Raw genomic sequence first — 26,253 nt, 5'->3', positions numbered from 1 at the left:
CATCTTCACTCATCGCACCTGATATGTAGTATTTCCGGACCTAATTTGACGTAAGTCATGTCATCATTTCATAGCAAGTTTGAGAAAAAGTTTATTTCGCCATTGCAGTAAAATTGGTAGCTATACAGACTATCTGTAAATGGCAACACGTAAGAAGTACACACAGGAACTTTTGTTCAGCGATTTAGGTGTCAAACTAATTTTGTTCTTTTAATAGCTAAACTATGAAGTGTCCAGTATAAAGTGCGCTCGCTCGCGGGTCCTGGGGGCCTACCGCGAACCACGTTCGACGAGTTGCCTTCCTGTCACACGTACGAATTTACAAGTGTGACAGAGAGGCAACACGTGGAACGTGGTTCGCGGTAGCCCCCCTACTCCCAGGCGAACTCCGTCGCACGCGCCCGCGCCAGTTAGCGCTGTTCATACAATTTCTTATTAGACGAGGCGTCCGTTCCGGATAATCCGCGTCAGCTAGCGAAGGCCCTGAAATCGGTTGAGTGATGTTGACGCTATATTGAAACTAGCATAAAGACACAAATACACAATCCTACATATTATACCTTTATACCTCTGGACCGCACCCAACGAAGAGCGTCTCGAATTGTCGACTGCCAGCGTTTTTCGGATCGGCTTGACTCCTTGGCGCTGCGTAGAGATGTGGACTCGTTCTGCATTTACTATCGCATGTATAACAGGGTATAGTGCTCCGAGGAATTGTTCGGATAAATCCCTGCAACTTCTTTTCGCCAGCGCCCTACGCGAAAACTTCCATCCTCACTATAGTTCAGTTCAAATATACTTTATTCATGTAGGCCTAGCAACAAACACTTATGAATAGTAAGACAGTATTACATATAATTATCTTAAGCTAATTATCAGATCAATTTATTGATGTTGTAAATATTATTCCATATATAATACTAATGAATTTCACAAAATATCGTCATAAGTGGTGAGCAGTTCTTAACTGTGCGTTTCTCCAGAAACTTTCTGCCTCGTTCAGCTAAACTGTGGAATGAACTGTCGCTTGCGGTATTTTCGGACCGATACGACCTTCAAACCTTCAAGAGAAGAGCGTACAGGTTTCCATTGGCGGCGGTAATCGCTTACCAACAGGTGGTCCGTCTGCTCGTTTGCCTCCTATATCATAAATAAAAATAAAAATCGTAGTCCTTTCTTAAATCAAGTAAGAAAGTATTTACTTATAAAATTCTTTCATTTGAACTCGCTGTTACAGCTTATTCAAATCCTCATCGTGTTGAAACATCTTCCAACTATCTGTAAATCTAATTTGTACCAGTCCCGTGAGACAAGTCGGACAGCTACGCCAATCGCACTGAGGGATGCAATGAAGTGACCATTTGTACGAGTAGTTGACGATTGTCCCACAGTGGACTGAAGGGGGGGGAAGGGCTGGTCAGAAAAACCATTTAAAAAATTAATTAATTAGTTTTTTTTCTGATACAAGCAATGTAACAAATCCAATCACGATTTGGTTGCGTTGTCCTATCACAGAGTTCCTATGGCCACGTCCTGTGTCCATCATCAGATCAGTTCAATGGCTCCATTACTTCTTGATTATAATGTTCTCGTTTTCAAATATGTCCACCTCTCATTCCAAATTTTATCATTCTGCAGTTTATTTTTTATTTTTAATCATTTTTGTTATTAGTTATTATTTTAATTTTATTGATGTTATGATTATTTATTTTCTCCAATGCAATGTATCTATGTATGTATTAATGTTTTTTTTTCTTTTGTTGATCAATTATTTTTATTAAATACTTTTATGGAATTTTTTCGTCGGTGGCAAACAAGCATACGGCCCGCCTGATGGTAAGCAATCTCCGTAGCCTATGTACGCCTGCAACTCCAAAGGAGTTACATGCGCGTTGCCGACCCTAACCCCCTCCCAGCCCTCGTTGAGCTCTGGCAACCTTACTCACCGACAGGAACACAACACTATGAGTGTAAAATTATGCAATAATTCGAATTACATTTTAATAGTCAACTTCTTCAACTTCAACATTTATTCAGCAAATAGGCCACAAGGGCACTTTTAAACGTCAACATGGAATTTACATACAAACAAAAACAAGCACATCAACAATTAAGTAAATACAATTACAAAAAATAACTAAAATAATAATAATAATAATAATAAAACCGCAGGGCAGCTTGTGGCGAGCTGTTGGGGAGTAACGACCCCACGGACCCGAGTACTCCCGAGAGTCGGTCAGGGTCTCCGTCTCCGGCGTGTCTTCGTCGGTCGGAGTGGACCCCAAGGGGACCCGCAGGACTCTCAGCTTTGGCTTGCCTTCATTGGCCGTCCAGAGAGGAGTCGTTAGAGCTAAATGCTTCAGGGGTGGAAGTGAAAACTTGCATAAGACGCGAGTTGGCACAGTGGCTGTTATCAGCCACTGGGTAGAAAGCGGCGTACACCTCTCGACACCCCTGAGCCGCTCACACCGGTGTTGCTCCTGGTCGTCTTCAGGACGGCATTTTCAGGGGCCCATCTAGTGGGCGGCGAGTCACCGCCTGCCTCGATAACTAGTGAAAACATTGTTATGGCAGGTGTCCGGACGTCTTTGCAATAACCCAGTCTCATTGTCCTCCCAAACTTCAATCCATAGACCGTTATACTGTTCACTTTACTACAATAGTCCCAATGCCTGTTGCGACCGGTTCATTGGTGTCTATTGTTGCGCCCGTGAACGGGTTCCAGCAGGCGTTCTACATGACATTAAAGCTCTCCAAGAGGCCTCTACGTGTTGGATCTATATCCCCATGCAAGCCTATCAAAAGACCGGGATTTATAGGCCCGTGAAATCCAAGGAGATACAATAATAATAATAATGGTGATGATGCAGAGGGCGGTGATCTTGGACACGGCGCGGATAGTCCGGCGGTTCCTCTCTCTGCGGCCCTGACCACCGGCAGCTTGGGCCCTGCCCCGCTGCTGGCGGCACCCTAGGTTAGGTTTTTTATAATGTGTTTATATATTTTGTATTGTTTTGTAAGTGTTTTTATATTTTACTTTTATATTCATATTATAAATGACCTAGCCTAAGATCAAAAATAAATAAGATAAAAAAAAAAACAAAAAAAAAAAATTTGAGGTGTAAATATCTCTAAATGTCAGAACTAAATGACTTTTATCAACATCTTTATTAATAATCTTTGTCATTATTTACTATAAGATTAAAATTAGTTTTATGTAGTACATAAGATTTTGACGCAGCAAGCTATATATCAGCGTCCACGTACACCTAGCATGTATGTGTTTTGTACTTGGTTGCAAATAAATAAATTGAAATTGTCACCGAACTCATATGATGTATGTGTTTTTATAATGGGAAGTGGATCTAATTTAACTTGCTAGGCCCGAACATACATAAATATATTAAAGTGATAAAGAAAAACTTGTATCAACCAACCAAGAACATAATTACGAGTATAGTTGTCCATCCATCACAATAGGCAAACTTAAGACAGACGTTATTAGATATGGATATTCACAGAAGTTGTTCTTTTAATGGCCCTTATGACCGCTTACCAACAGGCGACTCTTTGGTTTTTTGTGTGGCTATTATATAATAGTACATTTCGATGCTAGTGCGGAAAGTATGTCATTACTGCACATGACATTGCCGCACACCGTTTTTTAATACAGTTGCGAAAAAATAAGAAAAACAGCAAGTAATTTTTTATGCATGTTCTATAAGACAGAAACAATTGTAAATATATTACATTGTACTATTATTACCTAAGTATCGTTATTTATGAACTCTTGTGGATAAAATGCAGCTTTCTTATCATTTTTTGAAGAATAAAGAGAGCCTTTGTTGGTGTGATGAAAAAAGATTTCTAAGACTTCGTCCTCCAAAAGTTGGTTAAGAATGTTTTATTAAAATAAGAAGAACACAGTATACCCGATAGGCTCTATAAATATTCACCACCCATTCAAGAGACTTCGCCCTTACCGGAAGCTTTGTCCCCAGTTAAAGTTCGCAGCAATGAATAAACTTTAAAAGCTCGTAGAGCGTGCTAAGGCAGCTTTAGGAGAGCTTAGCTCCACTATATTTTTACAAAGCTCCAGGCACGTCATTATGGAAGTTTTATTAAAAAAGCTCTGAAGCGCGGGTATAAACACCTCTTTGCGTCTGTTTTTAAAAGATTTTGTTTAACTCGTTGTTTTATTAGATTATTTCAGTTTTGTATAAACATCATCAAGTCTATATTATACGTCCCATTGTTGGTCTCAGGTCTATTATTCTCACCTATGAGTTTCGGCTATAGTCCTCACTAGCCTCAAATGGATACCACATTCTAGAATGACACTTACGCTTGAAAATAACCTAAGCGAAAAACTCTCATGTATATGTACATATTTTTTAAACCACGTAGGTGGCAAACAAGCATATGGGGTCTGACTTGCGGTATATGAACATTTCATGAGTGCAAAAGTGACCACTTTCGCGGCGGTTGCTTATACCAAAATGTAAGGTAGCGGACTAGAAAATACGTAAAAGTGCATTTAGGAGATGCGGTGTGTAGTTGTATCTTGGAATATACTGTTACATTTAAACAAATAATTTAAGCAATCACATAAAACTCTCAATCCGTCGTCCATTAGTTCTACAAGAGCTGCTCCACTTACTTCCACTACAATGCAATGCAATGTGACATTTTATAAATCATACGCGCCCATATGCCATGGTTAACCCCTGACCAATAGGTTTTTTCACCACCTATGTGGCATAGGACCACGCTGCTGAAGTGGTGGAATATGTACACCAGAAGACCAGTTACACGCTGAGGGTGTTCCAGTTTCGATCGCGCCACTACGTGCACTTCAAATCTTTTGTGGTGCGCGTGCCGCGACCGCTGCAGGAGACCATCGAATGCGCCGACTTCTGGCCGCTTGTGTCGTGTTTCGGAGGTTCCGAAGCAGACTACCGAAGTTCCGAATCCAACACAAGGGCAGCCGATTTAACGGAGCTACGTCATTTTGTCGCCTAAATAGTGATTAGTTTTAATTGTATAAGTATATAGGTATTTAAGGTATTGATAATATGGGCCTTGTTGCCTGAATCAAATTTTAAATAAATAGAAAAAGTCTGCCAACTCCTCGGCTACGTCGACAATCTCAGTACAAAATGATTGGAAATGCGATGTGTCACAGGCGTCCTTAGGCTATAACTGATTCCAATCAAGCAGAAAATCGATGCCATTGATGTAGAAATAAAAAACAAGTCTACCAACTCTGACTTACGTCAACAACCTTTTTATCTTGCTCCAAACGCAATGTGAAAGACTTTTCAAATGCTTTTGAGTGTATTAAATCCAAATCCAATCATTAGATGGGCAATCCTGTAACCGTTTCGTCGCATTGTTGCCGTGCTTCATTCCAATTTCATTCACAGCTGTCACAGAGATGGATTCGAGAGAGTAACTTTTTTATTTATTAGTTCTGTTATGTTCTGTTATGTAGGACCAGCCATGATGTACAGTACCGGGTGCTGGGCCGTCAAAAAATAGCATGAACAAAAGGTGAACACGAACGAAATGAAAATGCTACGGTGGGCAGCCGGAGTAACGAGATTGGACTAAGTGCGGAACGAATATATCAGAGGTTCTTTTAAAGTTGCTCCCATCGTGGATAAAATGGTGGAAAGTCGTATGCGATGGGACGAAAACAACGCTGTAAAGAAGGTCCTAGCTATCCCGGATAAAAATAAAGGTAGAAGGCGACCGTACGCCACATGGTGGACAACCGTTGGTAATGATCTAGAACGAGATCAACTGGTCAAGCTGATAACCCAAGACCGACTGTCTTGGCGACGTAAAACGAGGAGGGGCGACCCCAAATAAAGGGATAAGGCACGGCAGAAGAAGAAGAGCTCTGGTATGTTCCACTCCTTTAGGATATAGCTCAGGTTTAGGTAGTTTGAATCCTTATTGAAAAATTGTAAGTTCCACCGATGGTCAAATAAAAGTGTTGCTGTTAGTAGATTTTTTTAGTTGTCTATTTAGTGTCCCACTGCTGGGCAACAGCCTCCCCTTTCTTCCACCAACTATCACAGTCTGGTGCATGCTCTCGCCAGTCACTGCAAAGTGCGTTGAGGTCGTCCCATACATTTTTGGTCTGCCTGACCTGCTGTGTCCATTCGATAGCCAACAATTCAGAACCCATCGATCTGGGTGCATTCGACAGTGTCCCGCTCAATCCCATCTGAGCTTGAAGGCCTATGATGGTATATGAGAATATAATTCAAGCCAGAAATGTCTAGACTTTCCAAATAATAAAAAAGATCCCAATGAAAAAACCTTTTTCAAAAAAAACAAAATTTGCTGTGAAAAACTGTCGTGAAATTGGATTTTCTAAAATCGTTTCTCTACATTACCGACACTATGGTTTCAAGGAGCATGCCGCATAAAAAAGATGGGTACTGAAATATATTAGTTACCTAATAAACTTTCTCTGTGAAATCTCTCCCTGCCTTGTTTCATCAGATTAAGGCGAGAACACACGCGGTGGATTTACTCCCTTCCCTCATAAGGATTACCACTGCTTTACGTTGCAACTACCCCACTTTAAAAACAACCTTACCACCATTTAATAAGACTGAATTTCAAGTGACTCTATCCCTCTCTGAATTTCCACTATACCTTACATGTATGTTAAATTTAAATTAAGTCGCCAAGAACAGTTGAAGTCGCGAAAACATTTTAAAGGTGATGTAAGGTTGCAGTGTGGTTAATGTGAATAAACGAAACAAGGAGTTATAGGCGCACATATGGTGGTGTGTTGGCTGGTAAAGTTTCATTTATTCCGTATTAACTAGTGTAGTTGATGATGATGCTACCGTTACATTCTTAAGAGTGGAATCGGGTCAACAGCTTCTCCATACAAATGTAGTCTCCCTTTTCCTCTTTGGATATTGACATTATGAAAATATTTTTATTTTTAGTTTTGTATTTAAGTAGTATGTTAATGATGCTTGTGAGTTTTGATTGAGTTATTTATTAAACAATGTCTATTATAGATTTAGGAGGGAAATAGAAATTTCCTAAAAAAAATTAAAATCTCCTAAATCAAATGACCGGGCATAGCTATGGTCATTTGATTTTTTAAATTTTTCAATATAGGTACATGAAATTGAGTAAAAATATTTTCTATCACGTCAATATCCAGGGAGGAAAATAAGGACATTTGTATAGAGCAGCCGGTATCTCACTTTCTACTTAATCTTCTCAGCGCGTGCTGTGGTAACTTCTGCCAAGCGTTCGTCACAAGCTGATAATATTTGATAACCGGTATAGGACTCCCCCTTTAATCAACCGGTATGATTGATGACTAGTGTGCACAGAAGCTGCCCTGTACACGAAGCGGTTACCATCATCTAGAACCATATACATAATTCATCCCTGTCTGTATCCCGGTGAACTCGAATTCAGAGTTGTGTGTACGAACTTCGTCGTATATCCTTGTTATTACAAGGATTTCGGAATGAGGGAACTATTATGGAGATTTTTGCACTTTTTAATAGGTTTGATTTTTTTAATTACCTCTCTCAATGATGACACTTAAAAAGAAAAAAAAAACAAGAATAAAAGAACACAAGACAGTAAAAGTAAAGTAGGAATGACCTTTACAAAAAACTAAATCACATTGATTAGGTAAGGTGTCCAATAGACCACGTAGCCTCGCCGCTCATTTACGATGTTACCCGAAAGTTTTACTACAATTTAAAGAGAGAGATAGTTCCAGAGAATTAGGTATCTGGACCTAAACACAGTCCGTAACGGTTCAAGTCCAAATCCTATAAGCAGAGATGTCCGCACGGACCATCCGTCAGGCTAATGCGGTGTCCTAATGGAGACAGATCTTTGCTGCAATTTCATCCAGCTCGGCTATAACGCTGTTACGGTTTTTGTTGTAATTATTGAGCTTATTGAGCTTACTGTGGGACTTAGTCAATTTGTGTAATTGAATTGAATTGAATTGAATTGAATTGAAAAAAAATATTTCAGATTTTACGACCATCCATATTTGTTAGTATAACTTAGGAACTAATGTTAATTTTGTACTTATTATAATATTACAACTAAAATCCCTAACCTATTTTCTAAATTTCAAAAATCCTATAACTTGGCGAATCCAATGCGCCAGTATAGGATACTCAACCCTCTCTGCAATTACCTCCAGAATGCTGTTGGTACTGCCCCTAAGCCTGCCCATCATCGAGACGATTCGCTTTCGTATAATCGTATAATCGTAATCGTAATAATGTCCTTTAATATTTATTTATTCTTGAGAATAATTCAAGAATATGAGTATCAATGTACAAACGAAATGTTTTGACGACTTGTTGGGCCTAGTGGGTATTAGGGACCCTGCCTATGAAGTCGATGATCCCGGGTTCAAATCCTGGGCTTTTCTTTGTGTGATGACGAATTTTGTTTCTCATGAGTCATGGGTGTTTCTGTAGATATTTAAAAATATTTATACTATGTATAAATTGTTGTCTAAGTGCGCGCATCGCAAGGCTGCATGAGCTTTATGAGCTTATTTATAAATATTTATGTGTATAAATCGTTGTTTAAGTGCGCGCAAACCAAGCCTGTATGAGCTTTATGAGCTTATTTCTAAATATTTATATGTACGAGTATAAATCGTTGTCTAAGTGCGCGCAACACAAGCCTGTATGAGCTTACTGTGGGACTTAGTCAATTTGTGTAATAATGTTCTATAGTACTATACTATTTATATTATCTTTTTCTATAATATCGATTTATTTGTTATTATAAGTAAACTTTAAAAAAAATTGACGTACCGTAAAATGGTCCATTTGTCCAATATTTGATCAAATTTAAGGAAATTATGAATATTTTTCAAACTATTTAGTATTCAATAATGTGTATTCAGTAGATAATTGTGTCTCAAAAATAGGGGTAATTTTGAAAATGGCACTTTTAAAGTACCCTCAACGCACCGTAACATTAAACGGGACAAGTCAGACCAAAATTCTTCATAAAACTTCTAGTACGCAAAAGTTTCGAAGTAACACCCTTTCATTACCGAAGCTTTCAAAGCATTCAAAACCCCTTGTACAAGACTTATTGCACCCTTCAGATCTCCAGATAATCTGAAAGAATCACAATTGCCGACGCGGCCACGGCGCGCACAAAAAGCAACTCTACTTGCTTGTCTCAAGGTGTATATTTGATTGAAGTTTGTTTAAGGGTGTTCCCCAAGGAACACCTCTGCTCAACAAGCCATCCTGAGCATCCGTCTTCATTCGCTCTTAATTCAGGGATTAGCACCGTGATGAGGTTCCTCCTAAAATGCTTAAAGTCAAATGTCTTGTGACACCATTATCGTTAGAAAGATGAGAGTTAGCTGAGTTTGGGTTGAAAGTTTGAGTCTGCAGCTAAAAAGGGTTTTTGAAGTGAATTACGGCCCAATTCGAACAATGCTTAAAAGGTGTATGCGATACGATCCCGATCTGTCAGCATCAAAAGTGACGTTTTTGGTTGACGAAATGTCAAACTACGCGTCAAAATTATTTGGCGTTACAAAAAGATTGGTCTTTATTATTATGTAAAACCATAATCATTATAGTATTTATCAAATAGCTAGCTTAGAGTACTATACCATCAGTTGTCATCTCTATATAAATGTTCAATAATTTGCGTTTCCAGGTTAGAAATTGTATGAATATGACAGAACAAAAGCCATCGTGCCCAAGCTATGTAATACTATTAACGATAGTTTTAAACCGATAATTTTGATTCAAAACTTTTTCAGCTACTGTTCGTATACTTATACATTTGCATTTTATTTATAAGCTCGTTTTTATCATAATTGTTTAAATAAATATTCGCACCTCATAAATAGACTATTAATTTACTTTGTATCAATGTATAAAATAAACATTAAACTTTAATTCCAGTTAAACGCTAAATACAATTATTATTAATGTCTCCTCATAATCAAAGCAAGGGAAATTAATATAATTTTAGTGTATGTTGTTATGGCGGTATCGGAGTTCGGCGCAAACTTTCGCGGCGGGAGCAAGATATTTAGGCGAGCGACAAACGACACGTCACGATATTCATGACGACAGTCTAGAATGACACTTACACGTAAAGACTAACGAAGTGTGCCAAAGGAAAGCTATCACGTATGAATATTTCATGAATAAGAAATCAAAAAACAAGACCACTTTTGAGCCTCTCTTGAAAGTACGGAAATGTAAGGTTAGCAGACCGGAAAATAAGAAAATCTGCATTCAGGAGAAACGCTGGCTATGTCTTGGAATATGGTGTTACAAAGGAAAATTATTATGCAATGACATAATTATTACTTCTGAATTCAATATGACGGCATTTCGCTTCGCGCCATCTTTTAAATTACGATGGAACTAGATTGACATCTGTCAATTGTCAGTCTGGCGGCGCTTTGGGTTGATGGTTAGCGCCGCCATGTTGAATGTCAGAATGATTTTGAACTTCAACTTCAAGGCACCGACGAATCGCTTTTGTTCGGCGTAATCTTGTGTTATTTATGATTAAAAGTGAGTAATTTCGAAAAAATAAGTGATTTTCTAATTACTAGTGCATTTATTTTGTGATTATTCTATTGATTCGACATTATGAGCTTTTAATTGTGAATTCTTGCGATGCTAATAAAGGGGGAGAATCGTTCACAAACACATCCAACGACACTTGACGTCATACATTGTAGATCTATGACCAAGTCACTTAGCGACACATAATCTGCATGTCACCCAAAACGCTTTTTTTTATACCACGGCAGCGGCAAACAAGCATACGCCCCGCCTGATGGTAAACTGTCTCGGTAGCCTACGTACACCTGCAACCCCAGAGGAGTTACATGTGCGTTGCCGACCCTAACACTCCGCACCCTCGTTGAGCTCTGGCAACCTTACTCACCGGCAGGAACACAACACTATGAGGAAGGTCTAGTGTTATTTGGCTGCGGTTTTCTGTAGGGTGGCGGTACTTCCCCAGTTGGGCTCTGCTCTAGATCTGGAATGATATCTGCTGTGCTGTGCTCTACACACAAAGCGAGATGACAATCACAATGCCCATACCACTCTTTTGGACGTAGTTTAAGGACGTACCCAGGTCCAAAAGTTTGTTTTTTTACCACGTGGACGCAGTGAGTTGTATCAGTATGCCACACTTTTGTTACCCCCCCACCGCGTACTGTGGTGCAAGTCAATTGCCTCAGTATACAATGTTTGACTTTATAAAATGATGCTATTTTAAAAACATAAAATCATTAAACTGACACTTGCATCAGTATACTTTGGAGTTATCGATATATTCTCTTATCTACATTAAGTATGAGTTCTTGGGTAAAACTACATTTTCCAATAACTGCGACTAGTCGTACGAGAGCAGTGCGCTTAACGCAAAATGTCTCAGGTTTAGTTTAGCCGCAAATGTGCAGCTTAATGCATCGCGAATTGAATTCATTTCATACCAAGTTTAATGCAATTGTGCAACTTACGCCTCGTAAATTACACTTAGTGTGTGATCTCATGTCAGTCTGAGTTTAGACAGTTTGGTATGTTTATTTGGAATATCGGGCTGTTTAAATGCTAATTACATAAAACTAAAATTAAAAGATAAATAAGTACCTATTAAGCTAACCAGATGACAGAAGATTGATTGATAAGACCCATACTAGATTACATCATCATCATCATCATCATATCAGCCTTTTATCGCCCACTGCTGAGCATAGGCCTCTCTTCCAGTACGCCACTCATCCCGGTCCTGAGCCAATCTCATCCAGAAGTGATCCGCAATCTTCCGAATGTCGTCCACCCAACGAGCCAACGGACGCCAGGCGCTCCTTTCGTCTGAAAGCTGCCACCATTCCATTACCAATTTGGCCCACCAGGTCCTGTCATCACTCTGCCTGGCAACATGCTCCATCCAGCTCCATTTTAAATTGGTAATGACGTGTCCGACGTCTTGCACCGTGGTGTGGTAACGGGTTTGAATGCCACCCAACCCAGCTGGATCCTCCTGGAGATCTCCTTCTATTGGTGTGTTTTATCAAATGATAGAATATATCCAAGATACAATGAATGAAAGGACTAAGGTACAGTTACGGATAAAGTAGGACTACTTTCGCCAGCGAACAAAATGCAAAAAAAAATATATGTAAAACAGAAAATTAAGGGAATGGTATAAAAATTTCATTGCATTCTATCAGGCTTCGATATTTCAGTTGGTTTGAATGATTGCGTTGGAATTATCAAACAGTTGACAGCTGTCAAATTATAATAAATAGAAAATATGATACGGTGCAATAACAAAGATGTCTTGTAAGGACAGCTTACATATTTACCACGTAGTGCGTTGTCCTTTGGACGGGTATTTCCCCAAGCATTTTAAACGCAGTCAATACTAATATTTAAGCTTAGATTAGGTATACTTTACGCATGGAATTTACAATATAGGATTAGTACGATTCAGCATTTAAGAAAACATTGTTAGCAACTTGCATTTCGTCAACTAGTTGGTTGTAACAACAAGTTATTTTGAGACCAGCTGAATTAAAGCTTGTGTTCAGACACAGATTTGATTAAAACAGCTACATTACTTTTTGCATTGTGGGCTGAAAAATTCACTTCTGCATGCCTTTTTTTAGAATATGTTTTATGGATAAGTTCTGGTACAAAAGATGAAAAAAGGTACGCTGTTTTTCATAGTTTAGGGGTTTGTCTCAGGAAAAACAACGTTAAAAAATTGTTGACTTAAATAGATTACTATTAAAGTCCATTTATAAAAAACATTTCGTTGACAAAACCGGCTCTCTATCTAGACATAACTCATCCTTTTTTTTCGTTCACTAGATTTTGTTTGAAATACTATCATATGCTAGACAAGCGAGCCTAAACATTGAGTGATATGCCACAGCCATTGCCAACCCATAATAATATACAGTGTGTATATAATATAATTTGATATAACCACAAAATTTAACTAGATGTAGGATTTAGTCCTATAAAATTATTCTAATTCTTTTATTTATTTAGTCGTAACTACTAGAGCATAATTCATTATTGATTTTTTTTCGAGCGGCAATGTTTTTTATACTCAATCATAATGGTCACTTGTGACAGTTGTGACGTCACATTCAATGCGACGTTTTGGGTTAAAACAAAGTAGTAATACACTCCTTGCTGAATTATTTTATATGGAAAAATAAAAGTCATATATTTTTATAAAACCAACGAAAGTGTATTCATTAAAGCCTAAATTAACTACCTTTTGATGATACGGTCGTATTAAAAATACACGCTGTAAATGGGGTTAAGTTGAGATATTGCAGGTTCATAAATACAACATAACCGGTGTAACTTACAAAGATGTACCCTCAGCGAACGAAATAAAAACTTAGCGATTGTCTTGCCCGCTGAGTTACTATTTTAGCTGATCAGTAATTTTTCGATTGTTTGTTTTATAATTTTCTATTGTCATGATTTATTTATGTTTACATTTAAGATAGCAGTTAAATAATAATTATACTGTGACAAAATTATTATGTTACCCCGATTAATACAGGGGTAGTTGGGAAAATAACATTATACTGTTGGCAACACGGTAGTTTTAGCAAGTGGTGGGGACACGGTAAATGTTGGACAGGCTCGTTCACTTGGGTTGAGGCCGTCAAAGAGGACGCATCGTAATGAACTGGTTAGGTCAGAGTACCTGCAAGTATCCCGATTGTTGTAGTAGTAATAGTTTAGAGTAACCATGCGAGAAGAAGCACTACACTATGTATAGTCTGGCAAACCAATTGTTTCTGAACGCAACCATGTATACGACCGAATGATTTTATTACTGTATCCATTCGCCGACTCACTCACTCTCTTCTTTCTCAACAACTCCACGGTTAACATCGCTCTGTAATTCATATCCGTTTTTTAGTGAAAATACACAGTTTTCATCGAAATAAAGTGACTTTTAATTATCCACCAACATAAATGGTGCCGAAACAAGTGTAGTTCGAGTAAAAGTTGCAATATTTCAAGAAACTTGACGCCGCGTGTGAAGTGCCGTTCGGACTTAAAATCTCTCATCGTGCGGATATATCACCGAAATATTAACGCCAAGTCGCGCCTCACAGCAAACGAGAAAGTTTTTAGTGATATTTCAAAGCCGCCACATCAACTTGAGCAAAATTTTATTTTCACCGACCAAGCCCATTCTCGGAATTTGGTGAATTCAAGGACAAACCGAAAAGGGGCAGAATGAACAATTTTGGAGCGAAGATCAGACCATTCACTCAAACATCGTAAAACGTCATTCGAATCTGACATCCGCCGTCAATGTCATAATTGACACTTCATTCTCTACTCCCTTGTTTACAATTGAACATCAAAATGAAAAATAATACCAAATCCAACGAAATAAAGAAAATAAAGGCACAGATCGCGTGGTGTAAAGGATATACAACCAAAATAGCAAAACTTTTAGACGAACCGGACAAGCCTTTAGACTCTGAAACAGCACAAATTAGATTGGAACAAACAGAAGCCAATCTCAAAAAATACAACGACTTAGCGCTGGAGCTAGCCATCTTGACTGAAAAGGATTCATTTGAAGATTTTGAAGAAGAGGATGAACACGAGGAGCGAACAATAATCGTCATCTCGAGATTACGGAAACTAACCTCAACAGTATCGAAAACAACTACGTCTTCGTCATCGTCGGAAACAACAGTGGATACCACGGGCGTGACTAGTTACCATGGTGGAATACGGTTACCGGAAATCGACATTCCTGCGTACGACGGGAAGGATTACACTAAATACGTCGCATTCATCGAGCTCTTCGACGCGATAATAGACTCCAGTGACAAGTTGAAACCAGTGCAAAAACTTTTCTATTTGAAAAAATACCTAAAAGGTGAATCTTTAGCCTTAATAGAAGGACTTCCCTTAACCAGTGAATCATATGGTAAAGCCAGAGAACTAATTAAATTGCGTTATGATAACAAATTTTTAGTAATAACAAATCACATTCAAGCTATAATAGATAGCACACCCATTGCAAAAGGTACTGCCAGCAACCTGAGGGAACTTGTTTCCAATACTCGTCAGCATCTAGGTGCTCTTAAAGCCTTAGGTCAGCCAATAGAACAATGGGACTTAATTGTACTAACTATTATCTTAAAAAAGGTGGATCAGTTTTCGTGCAGAGCCTATCATCAGGAACGGGACAGTGACAAGATGCCAAATCTTGAAGATTTCTTGTCATTTGTGGAGAGGAGAGCCAGCAGCTTTGAAGAAAGCCAGCAAAGTGAAGGTAAGTCACATACATATCAAACTAAAAGTGCTAAAGTGTGTAATGTGGCCAATGTATCAGTACCTTCATGCTTATGTTGCAAAGCAACAACACATAAATTGTTTTGTTGCCCAATTTTTGCATCACAATCCCCCAATGAAAGACGGGAGCTTGCTACCAAACACAAATTATGTAACATATGTTTAGGTATGCACAAAAATAAATGTAAATTTCATTTCAAATGCTCCACATGTCAAAGTAAAGCTCACAACACATTGTTACATGTTGAATCTGAGCCAAAAGTTACCAGTTGCCATGTAAACTCAACAAATGCTGATGTTACTGATCTATTGCCCACCATTAAGGTCAAAGTCTTAGGGCCAGATGGAAAGTCATATATTACAGCAAGAGGTTTGATTGATTGTGGCAGCCAAGTTTCTTTCATGACAAATAAGCTTGCCAAAGCCTTGAATTTGCAGCCAATAAATAAAAATCTCAACATTTCAGCCCTACAGTGTCAATCTAATCTTACATCAAAGGCTGTAAATGCCAAATTTGAGTCGCTGCATTCAGATTACAGCTTGCAAGTAACATGTTCACTTGTGGACAAAATCACAACACAATTGCCAGGAAACCAAATAGATACAAGTAAATTCACAATACCAAATTCTGTTGTACTAGCAGACAATGATTGGTCAATTCCAGGTGATATTTCATTCTTGTTTTCTGCCAGCATATTTTGCAAAATATTATTGCCCAGCAAAACCAAAATCTCAAATACTGAACTTTATCTCATCGGTACAGAATTTGGTACAGTAATATCTGGAGACACTCCATGTCATAATGGAGCAACAACCTGCCATCATGTTTCATTGCATGTGGCCACCCATGAGGCCAATGATAATATTGAGCACCTCCTAACAAAGTTTTGGGAAACAGAAGTTGTTCCTGAAATGAAATCGGAGGTTACAGTAAAGCGGAACTCCTGTGAGGCCGAGTTTCAACGCTCGGTACAATTAATTGATAACAAGTTTCAGGTGTCTCTTCCACTTGCTCAGCCCATGGATCAACTTAATCTTGGCAATACCTTTCCAATTGCTTTCAAAACCCTTAATTGTATAGAAAAACGATTCAAAAAGGACCAAAAATTGCACGAAAGGTACAAAGAATTTATAAATAAATATATAGAGCTTGGTCATGCTAAGGTGCTGCCGCTAACAAACTCAAATAAGCAACAATTGTATTTCATGCAACATTTACCTGTCATTAGAGAGGACAGGAAAACAAATAAGGTTAGAGTAGTTTTCAATGGAAATACTAAGGCAGGAAAAGAGTACAACAGTCTTAATGATGTGTTACTAAATGGCCCTAAAGTTCAAAAAGACCTGTTTGATATATTGATATCATTCAGAGTTCACAAGTATGTCATGATGGCTGACATCCAAAATATGTACAGAGCTATAAGAATAGACCCCAAGTTTCATCACTTGCAAAATATCTTATGGCACAATAACAACAATGAGTTAATTATCATTCAATTACAGACTGTGACCTATGGACAAAAAAGTTCGAGTTTCCTGGCAACAAGATGCTTAGAGGAGCTGGCAGTAAGGGTATGAGGCAGAGCTTCCTAAAGCAGCAGAGGTGATCCGCACTGCCATGTATGTGGATGATGCCCTCTTCGGAGCAGACTCCATTAAGGATGCATTGGAGGTAAGAGACCAATTTACTAACTTGCTGTCTCATGCAGATTTCCATCTGCACAAGTGGGCAGCCAATGATCCCAAACTGCTGACTGGTATCTCTCCCGAATCTTGCTACGCTGATGATCACCAGCTCTCCATGAAAACTGATCTCAAAGCCTTAGGCATGGTATTCAATCCCAATCAAGATGTTTTCAAAATTAATTATCCCAACAAAGAAATACAACATTGGGACAAGCGCTCAATCCTTAGCTTCATTGGATCCTTTTTTGATCCTTTAGGGCTGGCAGGGCCTATAGTTGTCAGGGCCAAGCAATTTCTACAAGTCTTTGGAGGCAAAACTTGGACTGGACCTCTCCAATACCAGAGGAATTCTTAAGTAAATGGATTAAATTTCACAAAGATATATTGGAGATGCCAACTATACAAATACAAAGGCATGTAATGCCTACCAAGGATCAAGTAGAAATCATAGGGTTTTGTGATGCCTCATCCAAATCTTATGGAGCATGTATATATGTAAGAACCTTTCAAAGTGGAAAGGCTACAATGAACCTGCTATGCAGCAAATCAAAAATAGCCCCGATGAAAAATGAACTTACAATTCCAAAATTAGAATTAAATGCTGCAGTGTTGCTAGCAAAATTATTTGATAAGGTAAAACAAATTTTGGCAAATGTAAAAATAACTGCTAAATATTTACTATCCGACTCAAAGGTTACTTTGTGCTGGATCAAGTCAAATAAAGAATCACTACCTGTTTATGTAAAAAACAGAATACAGATAATAAATAATGTAACTAGTGATTGCATTTGGAGCCATATTGATGGAGCAACCAACCCGGCTGATGTCTTATCTAGAGGTTGTAGTGCACTCATCCTCGCCAAAAATGTCTTGTGGTGGCATGACTTCTGGACCCTAACTACCATCCCCAGCCATTCACAGTCACCAACAGCTCAGAAAATACTAATGATACTTTCAGCAGCCACCTAGCCTGTTTGATTGCTACACCAAATGAGCCAGAATTACTTAAAAAATACTCATCATGGATAAAGTTGCAAAGAGTACATGCTTGGATTTTAAGATTCTATAATAATTGTAAAAATTCAAATAATAAAAATAATGGTAATCTCTCTGTAAGTGAAATCCAACAATCTAAATACAAAATTGTATCACTCTTGCAACATGAGTATTTTAAAGAAGAAATACACTGTATAAATAATAAATTACCAATTAAAAGTAATTTAAAAAGCTTAGTTCCATTTTTGGATGCAAACAATGTATTAAGAGTAACAGGAAGATTGCAAAATGCAAATATCCCATATGCACAAAAGCATCCAATGATTTTGCCCAAAAAATGTTTTGGGACTAGTTTAATAATCCAATATGAGCACAAGTCCTTATTACATGGTGGTTTAAAAGATACAATTAGCAGCCTAGCTCAGACATACTGGATTATTAACTGCAATAAAGAAGTCTCTAAAATAATTGGAAAATGTATCACTTGCTATACATTTAAAGCTCAAGCTGCCTCACAGCTAATGGGGTCTTTGCCCTTCGATAGAGTAAATGAGGCCAAAGTATTTGATGTTATTGGTATAGATTATTGTGGGCCTTTTAGCATCAAACAGTCTTCACTGCGAAGAAGCATTGTCACAAAAGGTTATGTCTGTGTATTTGTGTGCTTTGCCACTAAAGCTATCCACTTAGAACTAGTCTCGGACATGACCACCCCAGCCTTCATTGCTGCATTAAAAAGGTTTACAGCCAGGCGTGGTTATCCATCCAAAATCTTTTGTGACAACGCTAAAACGTTTATTGGAGCTGACAATTCTCTTAAAGAGCTTTCAAATTTAAGCTCTAAAGAGCATCAAGATTATGTCACAGATTATGCAGTTTCAAAAAATATAGACTTTAAATATATTCCTAGCTATTCACCTACATTTGGAGGCCTCTGGGAGGCAGCCGTGAAAAGCTCAAAAAAGCATTTTAAGCGGGTCATAGGTAACAGCTTATTTACTTATGAAGAATTTAATAGTATCATAGTGATGACAGAAGGGATCCTTAACTCAAGACCCATAACGCAAATGTCTAGAGATCCTACAGACTTTACATACCTGACCCCAGGTCACTTCTTAATTCAAAGACCAATAAATAGCATTCCTGAGCCTGACATAACATCCATACCTCAAAATAGGTTGCGATTATGGCGCCGTTGCGCACAAATACATCAAAATTTCTGGAAGGCTTGGCACAAACAATATTTAAGTCTATTGAATAACCGGCCTAAATGGCACAAAATCCAACCTAATGTTGTACTAGATAACCTAGTGCTTCTTAGAGATATCAGATGCAGTCCGTTGCAGTGGCCAGTAGGCAGAATCATCAAGATTCATTATGGCGCTGACCAAAAAGCAAGGGTGGTAGACTTAAAGCTGCCTAATGGTAATATTACTAGGAGGGCCATAAACAAAATTAGTGTTTTGCCCATTGAAATGTAAATCTATGAATGTTGATGATAGCTTAGTAATAATAATATATGTATGATACATATATGTCTTTCAAACTTAAATGTATGTGTTTATTGTAAGAAACTTACTAATCTGCATATAAAAGAAAATATATATATATCTTGTAATGTTTACAAAAATAGTCTAAAAAGTTCAATTTTGTTAGTCAAAAGTAGTTATGCTTAAACCTTTAACAAATGTTATTTTCTTATGAATATCTCATAATAGTAATAATTGATCTCTATGTAAAACTTGATCTCAAAAACTTATTTAAGGTAAATGTAACAATAACCAGCCTGGTAAATGCTACTGTAACTAACACTTTATTATTGTTTAAAAGCATTTTTTCACTTAGTTTATTTGTAAATCTGCATCAGCATTATTCCACTTAAATTTTAAAAGAAAAAAACTGTACAAAATGGTCAAACCCTCCCCCGGGATTATGTTTCTGAACGCAACCATGTATACGACCGAATGATTTTATTACTGTATCCATTCGCCGACTCACTCACTCTCTTCTTTCTCAACAACTCCACGGTTAACATCGCTCTGTAATTCATATCCGTTTTTTAGTGAAAATACACAGTTTTCATCGAAATAAAGTGACTTTTAATTATCCACCAACACCAATTCTTGCCAAACTATTAAAGTAGTTTTGCTGTTCACTCATCTGTGTCTGCATTCGTCCTAAGCAGATATTGTATTTGCCGCAGTGAACGTTGTTTGTTAGTTCGCAACTACTTAGCCCGTTGCTTAATTCTGTATATTTTGGTTAGAACGCTAAATCCCATGTTTATGTTGCTTTAGGGAATTCCACTTCAAATTCTCGAAATATAAAAGATATTTATCTAGGTTTATACTTAGAGATTCGATCGGATTTGAACGTAAATTTAATTTAAATTGTCCCGTTTATGTTTAAAAAATAAAAATATTTCTTCCTATATAAATAAACTGCTCTTATATTGCTACATATAGGTATATCTTTTCGTTTTTATTTGTATTATCCTTACAATTTTTATAAAAAATATACGTACGAAACAAGCCCCGGAACAAGCCGCGATTCCCCTGAGTCCTGCTGCCGAGGACGGCTGAATTGCCGCCAGTTTCTAACTCTGGACTGAATCAAATAAACTATATTTTATCCCTGCGACGCTATGGGATGTTGGGATATTTCACATATTTATTTATGCAGTCAAAAGTTTATGTATGTTCTAGCCTCGCGCTACTCGGTCTTATGACAATAATTACCTAATAATTCCATTTCATTTAATTTATATATAATTACCTAATAATTTCAATAACATTGTATGTATCATATTCTTGGAAATAAAGTATTGAACTGAAATAACTTTCACCGTCCATTCCATTTCAAGGGAGAATATTAAGGGTTGATTCAGGGAGTTGGGCATTCTCTTTTTTTTTTTCATCCGAATCTATTGTTAAGTCGATTCTGCATCACCAAGCTAATATAATAAAAAGAGACAAAGTACCCGGGACCCGGGCACGTCCTTAAACTACGTCCAAAAGAGAGGTATGGGCATTGTGAATGTCATCTCGCTTTGTGTGGTAGGGCACAGCCAGTGGATGTCATTCCAGATCTAGAGCAGAGCCCAACCTTACAGAAAACCGCAGCCAAATAACACTAGACCCTACTCATAGTGTTGTGTTCCTGCCGGTGAGTAAGGTTGCCAGAGCTCAACTAGAGGGGGCGGGGTTAGGGTCGGCAACGTGCATGTAACTCCTCTGGAGTTGCAGGCGTACATAGGCTACGTAGACTGCTTACCATCAGATGGGCCGTATTCTTGTTTGCCACCGACGTAGTATTAAAAAAAAAGTACAATATACGTACCTAAATAAAGATACACAGCAAATATTAGAAGTAGGTACGAGTAGGATACATTTTGGAGGCACTTATTAAAAAAAGTAGTAATATAATGACTAATCATAAACTTATCAAAATGAAAACAAGACAGTAAATATAACTTAACAAATTAAATAAGTAATAAAAAAGCTCGAATATTTTCAGAACATCTATTATAGTATAGAGGTCACCAGATTCAAGCCAAACAAATCCTAAGCCCGGGAGCAATTTGTATTGCGTTCTAATTAATTCTATTCATGTATGTTGCAGGTGATTGGTATTTAATTGGTGTTGGTATCAATTTATTGACAAAGCAGCTTAACCAGATCATTTCAATGAATTATTACGAGTATGCTAGAGTATTTAACCTAAATACCATGGATAAGAGTGATATTTGTATCACGATGGCTATAGCAAACTAAGAAATAAGTAAATACTCTGTATTGGCTCTCCTCAGTAATAAGTCTTTGGTACAAAGTTTTATCATTGATGACGCTGACTGTACTTTTTTCCCACATGCATTTTCACACACTCATCGAGAAAATTACGCAACTGCTACTGTCGCACTGATATGGAAGAGTGATAGAGAGAGATGACTACGCTACGCTACGGAGCGTTAATGATTGACATTGACGCTGTACGATACCTATGTTTTTTGGTTTTCATGATCGAAAGCGGATTAAGATTAATAAAATTTGAGATTCACTTTATTAATATGTTTGTCAATTACTGTGTGTAATTTATTTCGATTTATTTTATGTTTCTTTCCTTTTGTCTGTTACCCTTAGTGATTATTTCTCACTTGGTCTCATCGGAAGATCAGCGCTGGAAGTCACTAGCAACATGCTGAGATGAGGCCATTTCGTGACTCTTTATTCACACTGTGTTGTTTTTTATGTATCTATTGACTGTTTGTGTGTTTTTGAATAAAAATCTAAGAATAGTATATAAATTCTATTATACTTATTAAAATCTTATCTAATAAGTACATTGTCTATTCGTGCGAAATTTAACATCACTAACTAGATACGATATGTAAAATGTTTTTAAAATCTTTCGTGAATACGTCTGTACGTCGTAATGTAGGTATTAGATTAGTCCCAAGTGAATTAATTGAAATACCTACCTTGTACAAGCGACTTTGAAGGCCAAATCTCCCTCTGCACAAATTTAACACGAATCCCTCGATTTACTCACGTAATTAAATTTGTTGCCGTAATTTCATTGTGTTGTTATTAAAATTAAAATTTTCGAATCTAACACTTCTTCATGTGAAACAAACTAGGTTGTTAAAAATCTATATTTAGAGCGTTTTGAGATTTAAAATGTTTTATGATCAGCAATAATAGGCTGGAGAAAGTCAGTTATAAATTCATTCATCAATTTAAAACATAAAATCGGCCTCGAATCCTACAAATAGGTGAGTGAAGAGCTACAAAAGTAGCGGGTGAAACAACGCGCCAAAAGTATCTGATATTCCGGATAACTTTTCCTAATGTAGATAAATTTATACAATTCGCGTTTTAAAGTTTATCTTTTACAGTCTTAGGTGTTCTATACCTATATTAAAGACATCACTTTTTGTTAAGCTGTTACAGAATAGTAGATACTTATGAAGCGTTATTTGATCCGCTACTTTTGATGCTGATTATACATACACATTTTTCCGAATTATAAGCGAAGCGAAGCGAAATATTTTCATGAACGAAACCTATAAATTATTTTACTGATCAGAAGGGATTGTTGCTACACCTCATGGAAGTAAGAGCTGCTGAACTGCTCTCATAGTAGAAACAGGTTTATGAAATAAGGGCAGGTCGCAAGTGCGGGTTACGACGGCGCCCTCGATAAATTAGTAACGGCCACGGCTTTGAGACTTTAAGGGCTACTGTGTTCCCATTGCGAGAGAATGAGACTGGATTACTTGGACAAACCAGTGCTAAGTGGTCTCGAATCTACGACAAACTTAGACAGAACATTTGACGACAAGGTGCAGACGTTCATGTTTTATTTATTTAATGAATAACTATCGCAGTGAACGATGATACTATAATGAAGAGTGACTTCTTTCTCGTGAGAAAGTATCAAATTACTGCATAGGTTTCTCCTTGCCATTTTTATTTTTTGGACTTTTTGCGCGGACCCGAATCCGACACGCAGAGGCCTTTTGACACTTAAATCACATGTAATGGGTACATAGAGCAGATGCTGCCCTTGTCCGTGTCATGGGATGCACGCAGAGGCAGCCGCCTAAGTGTAAGGACTATCGAGAGTTGATGAAATATAAAATGAACTAGGCTATTGGGCTCAATACGCTCGATGCTGCCCTTGTCCGTGTCATGGGATGCACCCAGAGGCAGCACCCGCCTAAGTGTAAGGACTATGGAGAGTTGATGAAATATAAAATGAACTAGGCTATTGGGCTCAATACGCTCGATGCTGCCCTTGTCCGTGTCATGGGATGCACGCAGAGGCAGGACCCGCCTAAGTGTAAGGACTATTGAGAGTTGATGAAATATAAAATGAACTAGGCTATTGGGCTCAATACGCTCGATGCTGCCCTTGTCCGTGTCATGGGATGCACGCAAAGGCAGCACCCGTCTAAGTGTAAAGTAAGGACTATCGAGAGTTGATGAAATATAAAATGAACTAGGCTATTGGGCCTATTAAAATAATATACAATTTTATTAACGAGTGATTTGCCGCTAGAAGATTATTATTTATTATTGCTAAGAAATATTTTCTTTAGTGCACTAACGTCAAACAACGCAATTAATAAAGCCCATGGCTATGATTTCCCGTTCTCGGGAAGTGTCTGGAATAACAACCCCTTGAGGGAGGGAATTTTTCCTCTTAATTGTTGACTTAAGATCTTGGTGGAACACGTGTTGTTTCACTTGAGCACAAAGTTAGGGGAGGATCCTTTAATTTAGACTGTTTTCCGAAGGGGAAGAGACTTTTAGCATTTTTTGTGTCACAGATTACTTCGGAAAAAATTTCATTTTGTGTTTGAATTCATCTACCTGTAGGGCTAATATGGTGGGCTTTTTATCATTTATCACCATGCCTCCCACGTTCTAACAAGTATATAAGAGCAAAAGTGACGGGTATAGTGACAAGTGATAAAAATGTAACCATGATACTGCCGCTGGAATAATATGACAATAGTATTTACTGGTTTGATAGGGAGTACTAGTTAAAGGTTAGATGGGTCAGGAAGATTTTAGTCCTATATACTGCTCTGCTACGCCGAAAGGCGCTATCTCAATCCGAGTAAGTTTCGAAATGTTTCATATCTATCGAATGGTTTAAAAAAAAGCAAAAAGTCGTATCTCAGACTTAGGGCCATTCGGCTTAGCAGGGCAATACTGACCTGCTAAGCCTGCTAAGACCGTAGTTATGCAGAAAACGACCAGCTCAATTTTTTTTCAATGCAGAAATCGACCAAATCCACTGACTTATGGTGTAAGTTACTTTGACAAAAATAAAGGTTAATCAATTTCTGCAGAACTACGGGTTTCTTCTTCTCAGTTGTTTTTGCAATGTCGTATTAAATTGGTAGTAACAGGTAAAATCGAAATACTCGCCGAATAAATTCTGTCTATTTATTGCAGTGGCAGGAGATTATGGTAGGTATTTTTGTTCCTGGGTTCACGCAAAGCAGATTTAATTTTATAAGACTATCGCCCGAGTGGTCTCTTGATGGCTTACGCCGTCTGGTCCCGTTTAATTATTCCTCCATGACAACACTAAGGCGGGATCCCACCAGTGTGCAGCACAAGCATTTTTGTACTGAATAGTGACCCTTTTTTTTGTGACGCAGGGTTAAATGAATTTACGCGTCTCAACCCCGGGCCGGATCAGCCCATGTGGGGGTGGTATGTGGGACTCACTCCTCCCACAACTCCCTCTGCTACACAGAGGGAGGGAAGAAGAATATCCCCGCTCTGCCGTTAGGGGGAGCGCCGTGGGATCGCAGCCATTCTACCACGACGCTCCCTCAGGACACTCGCCCTAGCTTCGCACGGATTAGACAAAACTAGCATAGAACATCTCTGGTGGAAAGGCACCCTTAGACATTAAATATTGTAAAAATCTTAAGTACGTAGGTATTCATTTGTCCAAAACAACTCGTAAGTTGACTTATTTCGATTTCTTCTTAGGGGTCGTCCTAATACAACGCGACTACGCGATATCGAATTTGCGATAATCGCGTAGTCGCGTTATATTAGGACGACGCCTAACTCCGAGTTCCAGACACGAAGTAAAAACATGACATTAGTGCCATTAAGCCGGTTCCTTAGATATCTGATTCACCTTACAACCGTCTGAAGGTCGCAAATATGCGGAGATATTGTAGTGGATTTGGGTTGCGGTCCAATACCGGTTTCCATACAAATAAGGATTATTTTTTTACGATATTCTGCTCGCAAGTTCATCTGCGTGGAATGATGATGATTGATAAAGTCTATCACTTCCTTTCCCAAGCCAAGCCTCAATCTATACATACTTACCAAATATCACCTAAATCGGTTGAGCTGTTTAAGCGTGATAGATATACTCACAGACAGAATTACTTTTGCATTTATAAAATTAGTAGGGATTTATTCTAATAAAAATGAAAAAGCTTTATGCTAATAAAAAAAAATCCCGGAAGATCACCTGTTTTTTTTATTTTCAATCATTATTGAATACTTAAATTAAATAAATAGGCAAATTACTAATGTCTTCGTAAAAACGTATAATTAGGCTTGTATACCTGCTACCACAGACACAGAATTAAAATGGAATCGAAATAAAAGCGTTTTAGATGTATTTTTTTGCATACCGCCAATCAAAG

At 37.9% G+C, this 26,253-nt stretch overlaps 1 protein-coding gene and 1 long non-coding RNA gene across 2 annotated transcripts in view; both read left to right on the top strand.

The window, feature by feature from the left end:
* The window catches only part of LOC133526890 (uncharacterized), a 202,138-nt gene that overhangs the window by 71,769 nt on the left and 104,116 nt on the right, over positions 1–26,253 (top strand). The window lies entirely within an intron of this gene.
* LOC133526936 (uncharacterized) lies at positions 14,360–17,943 on the top strand. The gene is made up of 2 exons (XM_061863796.1): positions 14,360–15,360; positions 16,884–17,943. The coding sequence occupies exons 1-2, from the start codon at positions 14,436–14,438 to the stop codon at positions 16,985–16,987; spliced, it is 1,029 nt and encodes a 342-aa protein (XP_061719780.1). The 5' UTR covers positions 14,360–14,435; the 3' UTR covers positions 16,988–17,943.

This window comes from Cydia pomonella, chromosome 17, assembly GCF_033807575.1.
Source record: "Cydia pomonella isolate Wapato2018A chromosome 17, ilCydPomo1, whole genome shotgun sequence".
Taxonomy (NCBI): domain Eukaryota; kingdom Metazoa; phylum Arthropoda; class Insecta; order Lepidoptera; family Tortricidae; genus Cydia; species Cydia pomonella.
The sequence above is the reverse complement of the archived record's forward strand: the minus strand, read 5'-3'. Positions and strand labels throughout refer to the sequence as shown.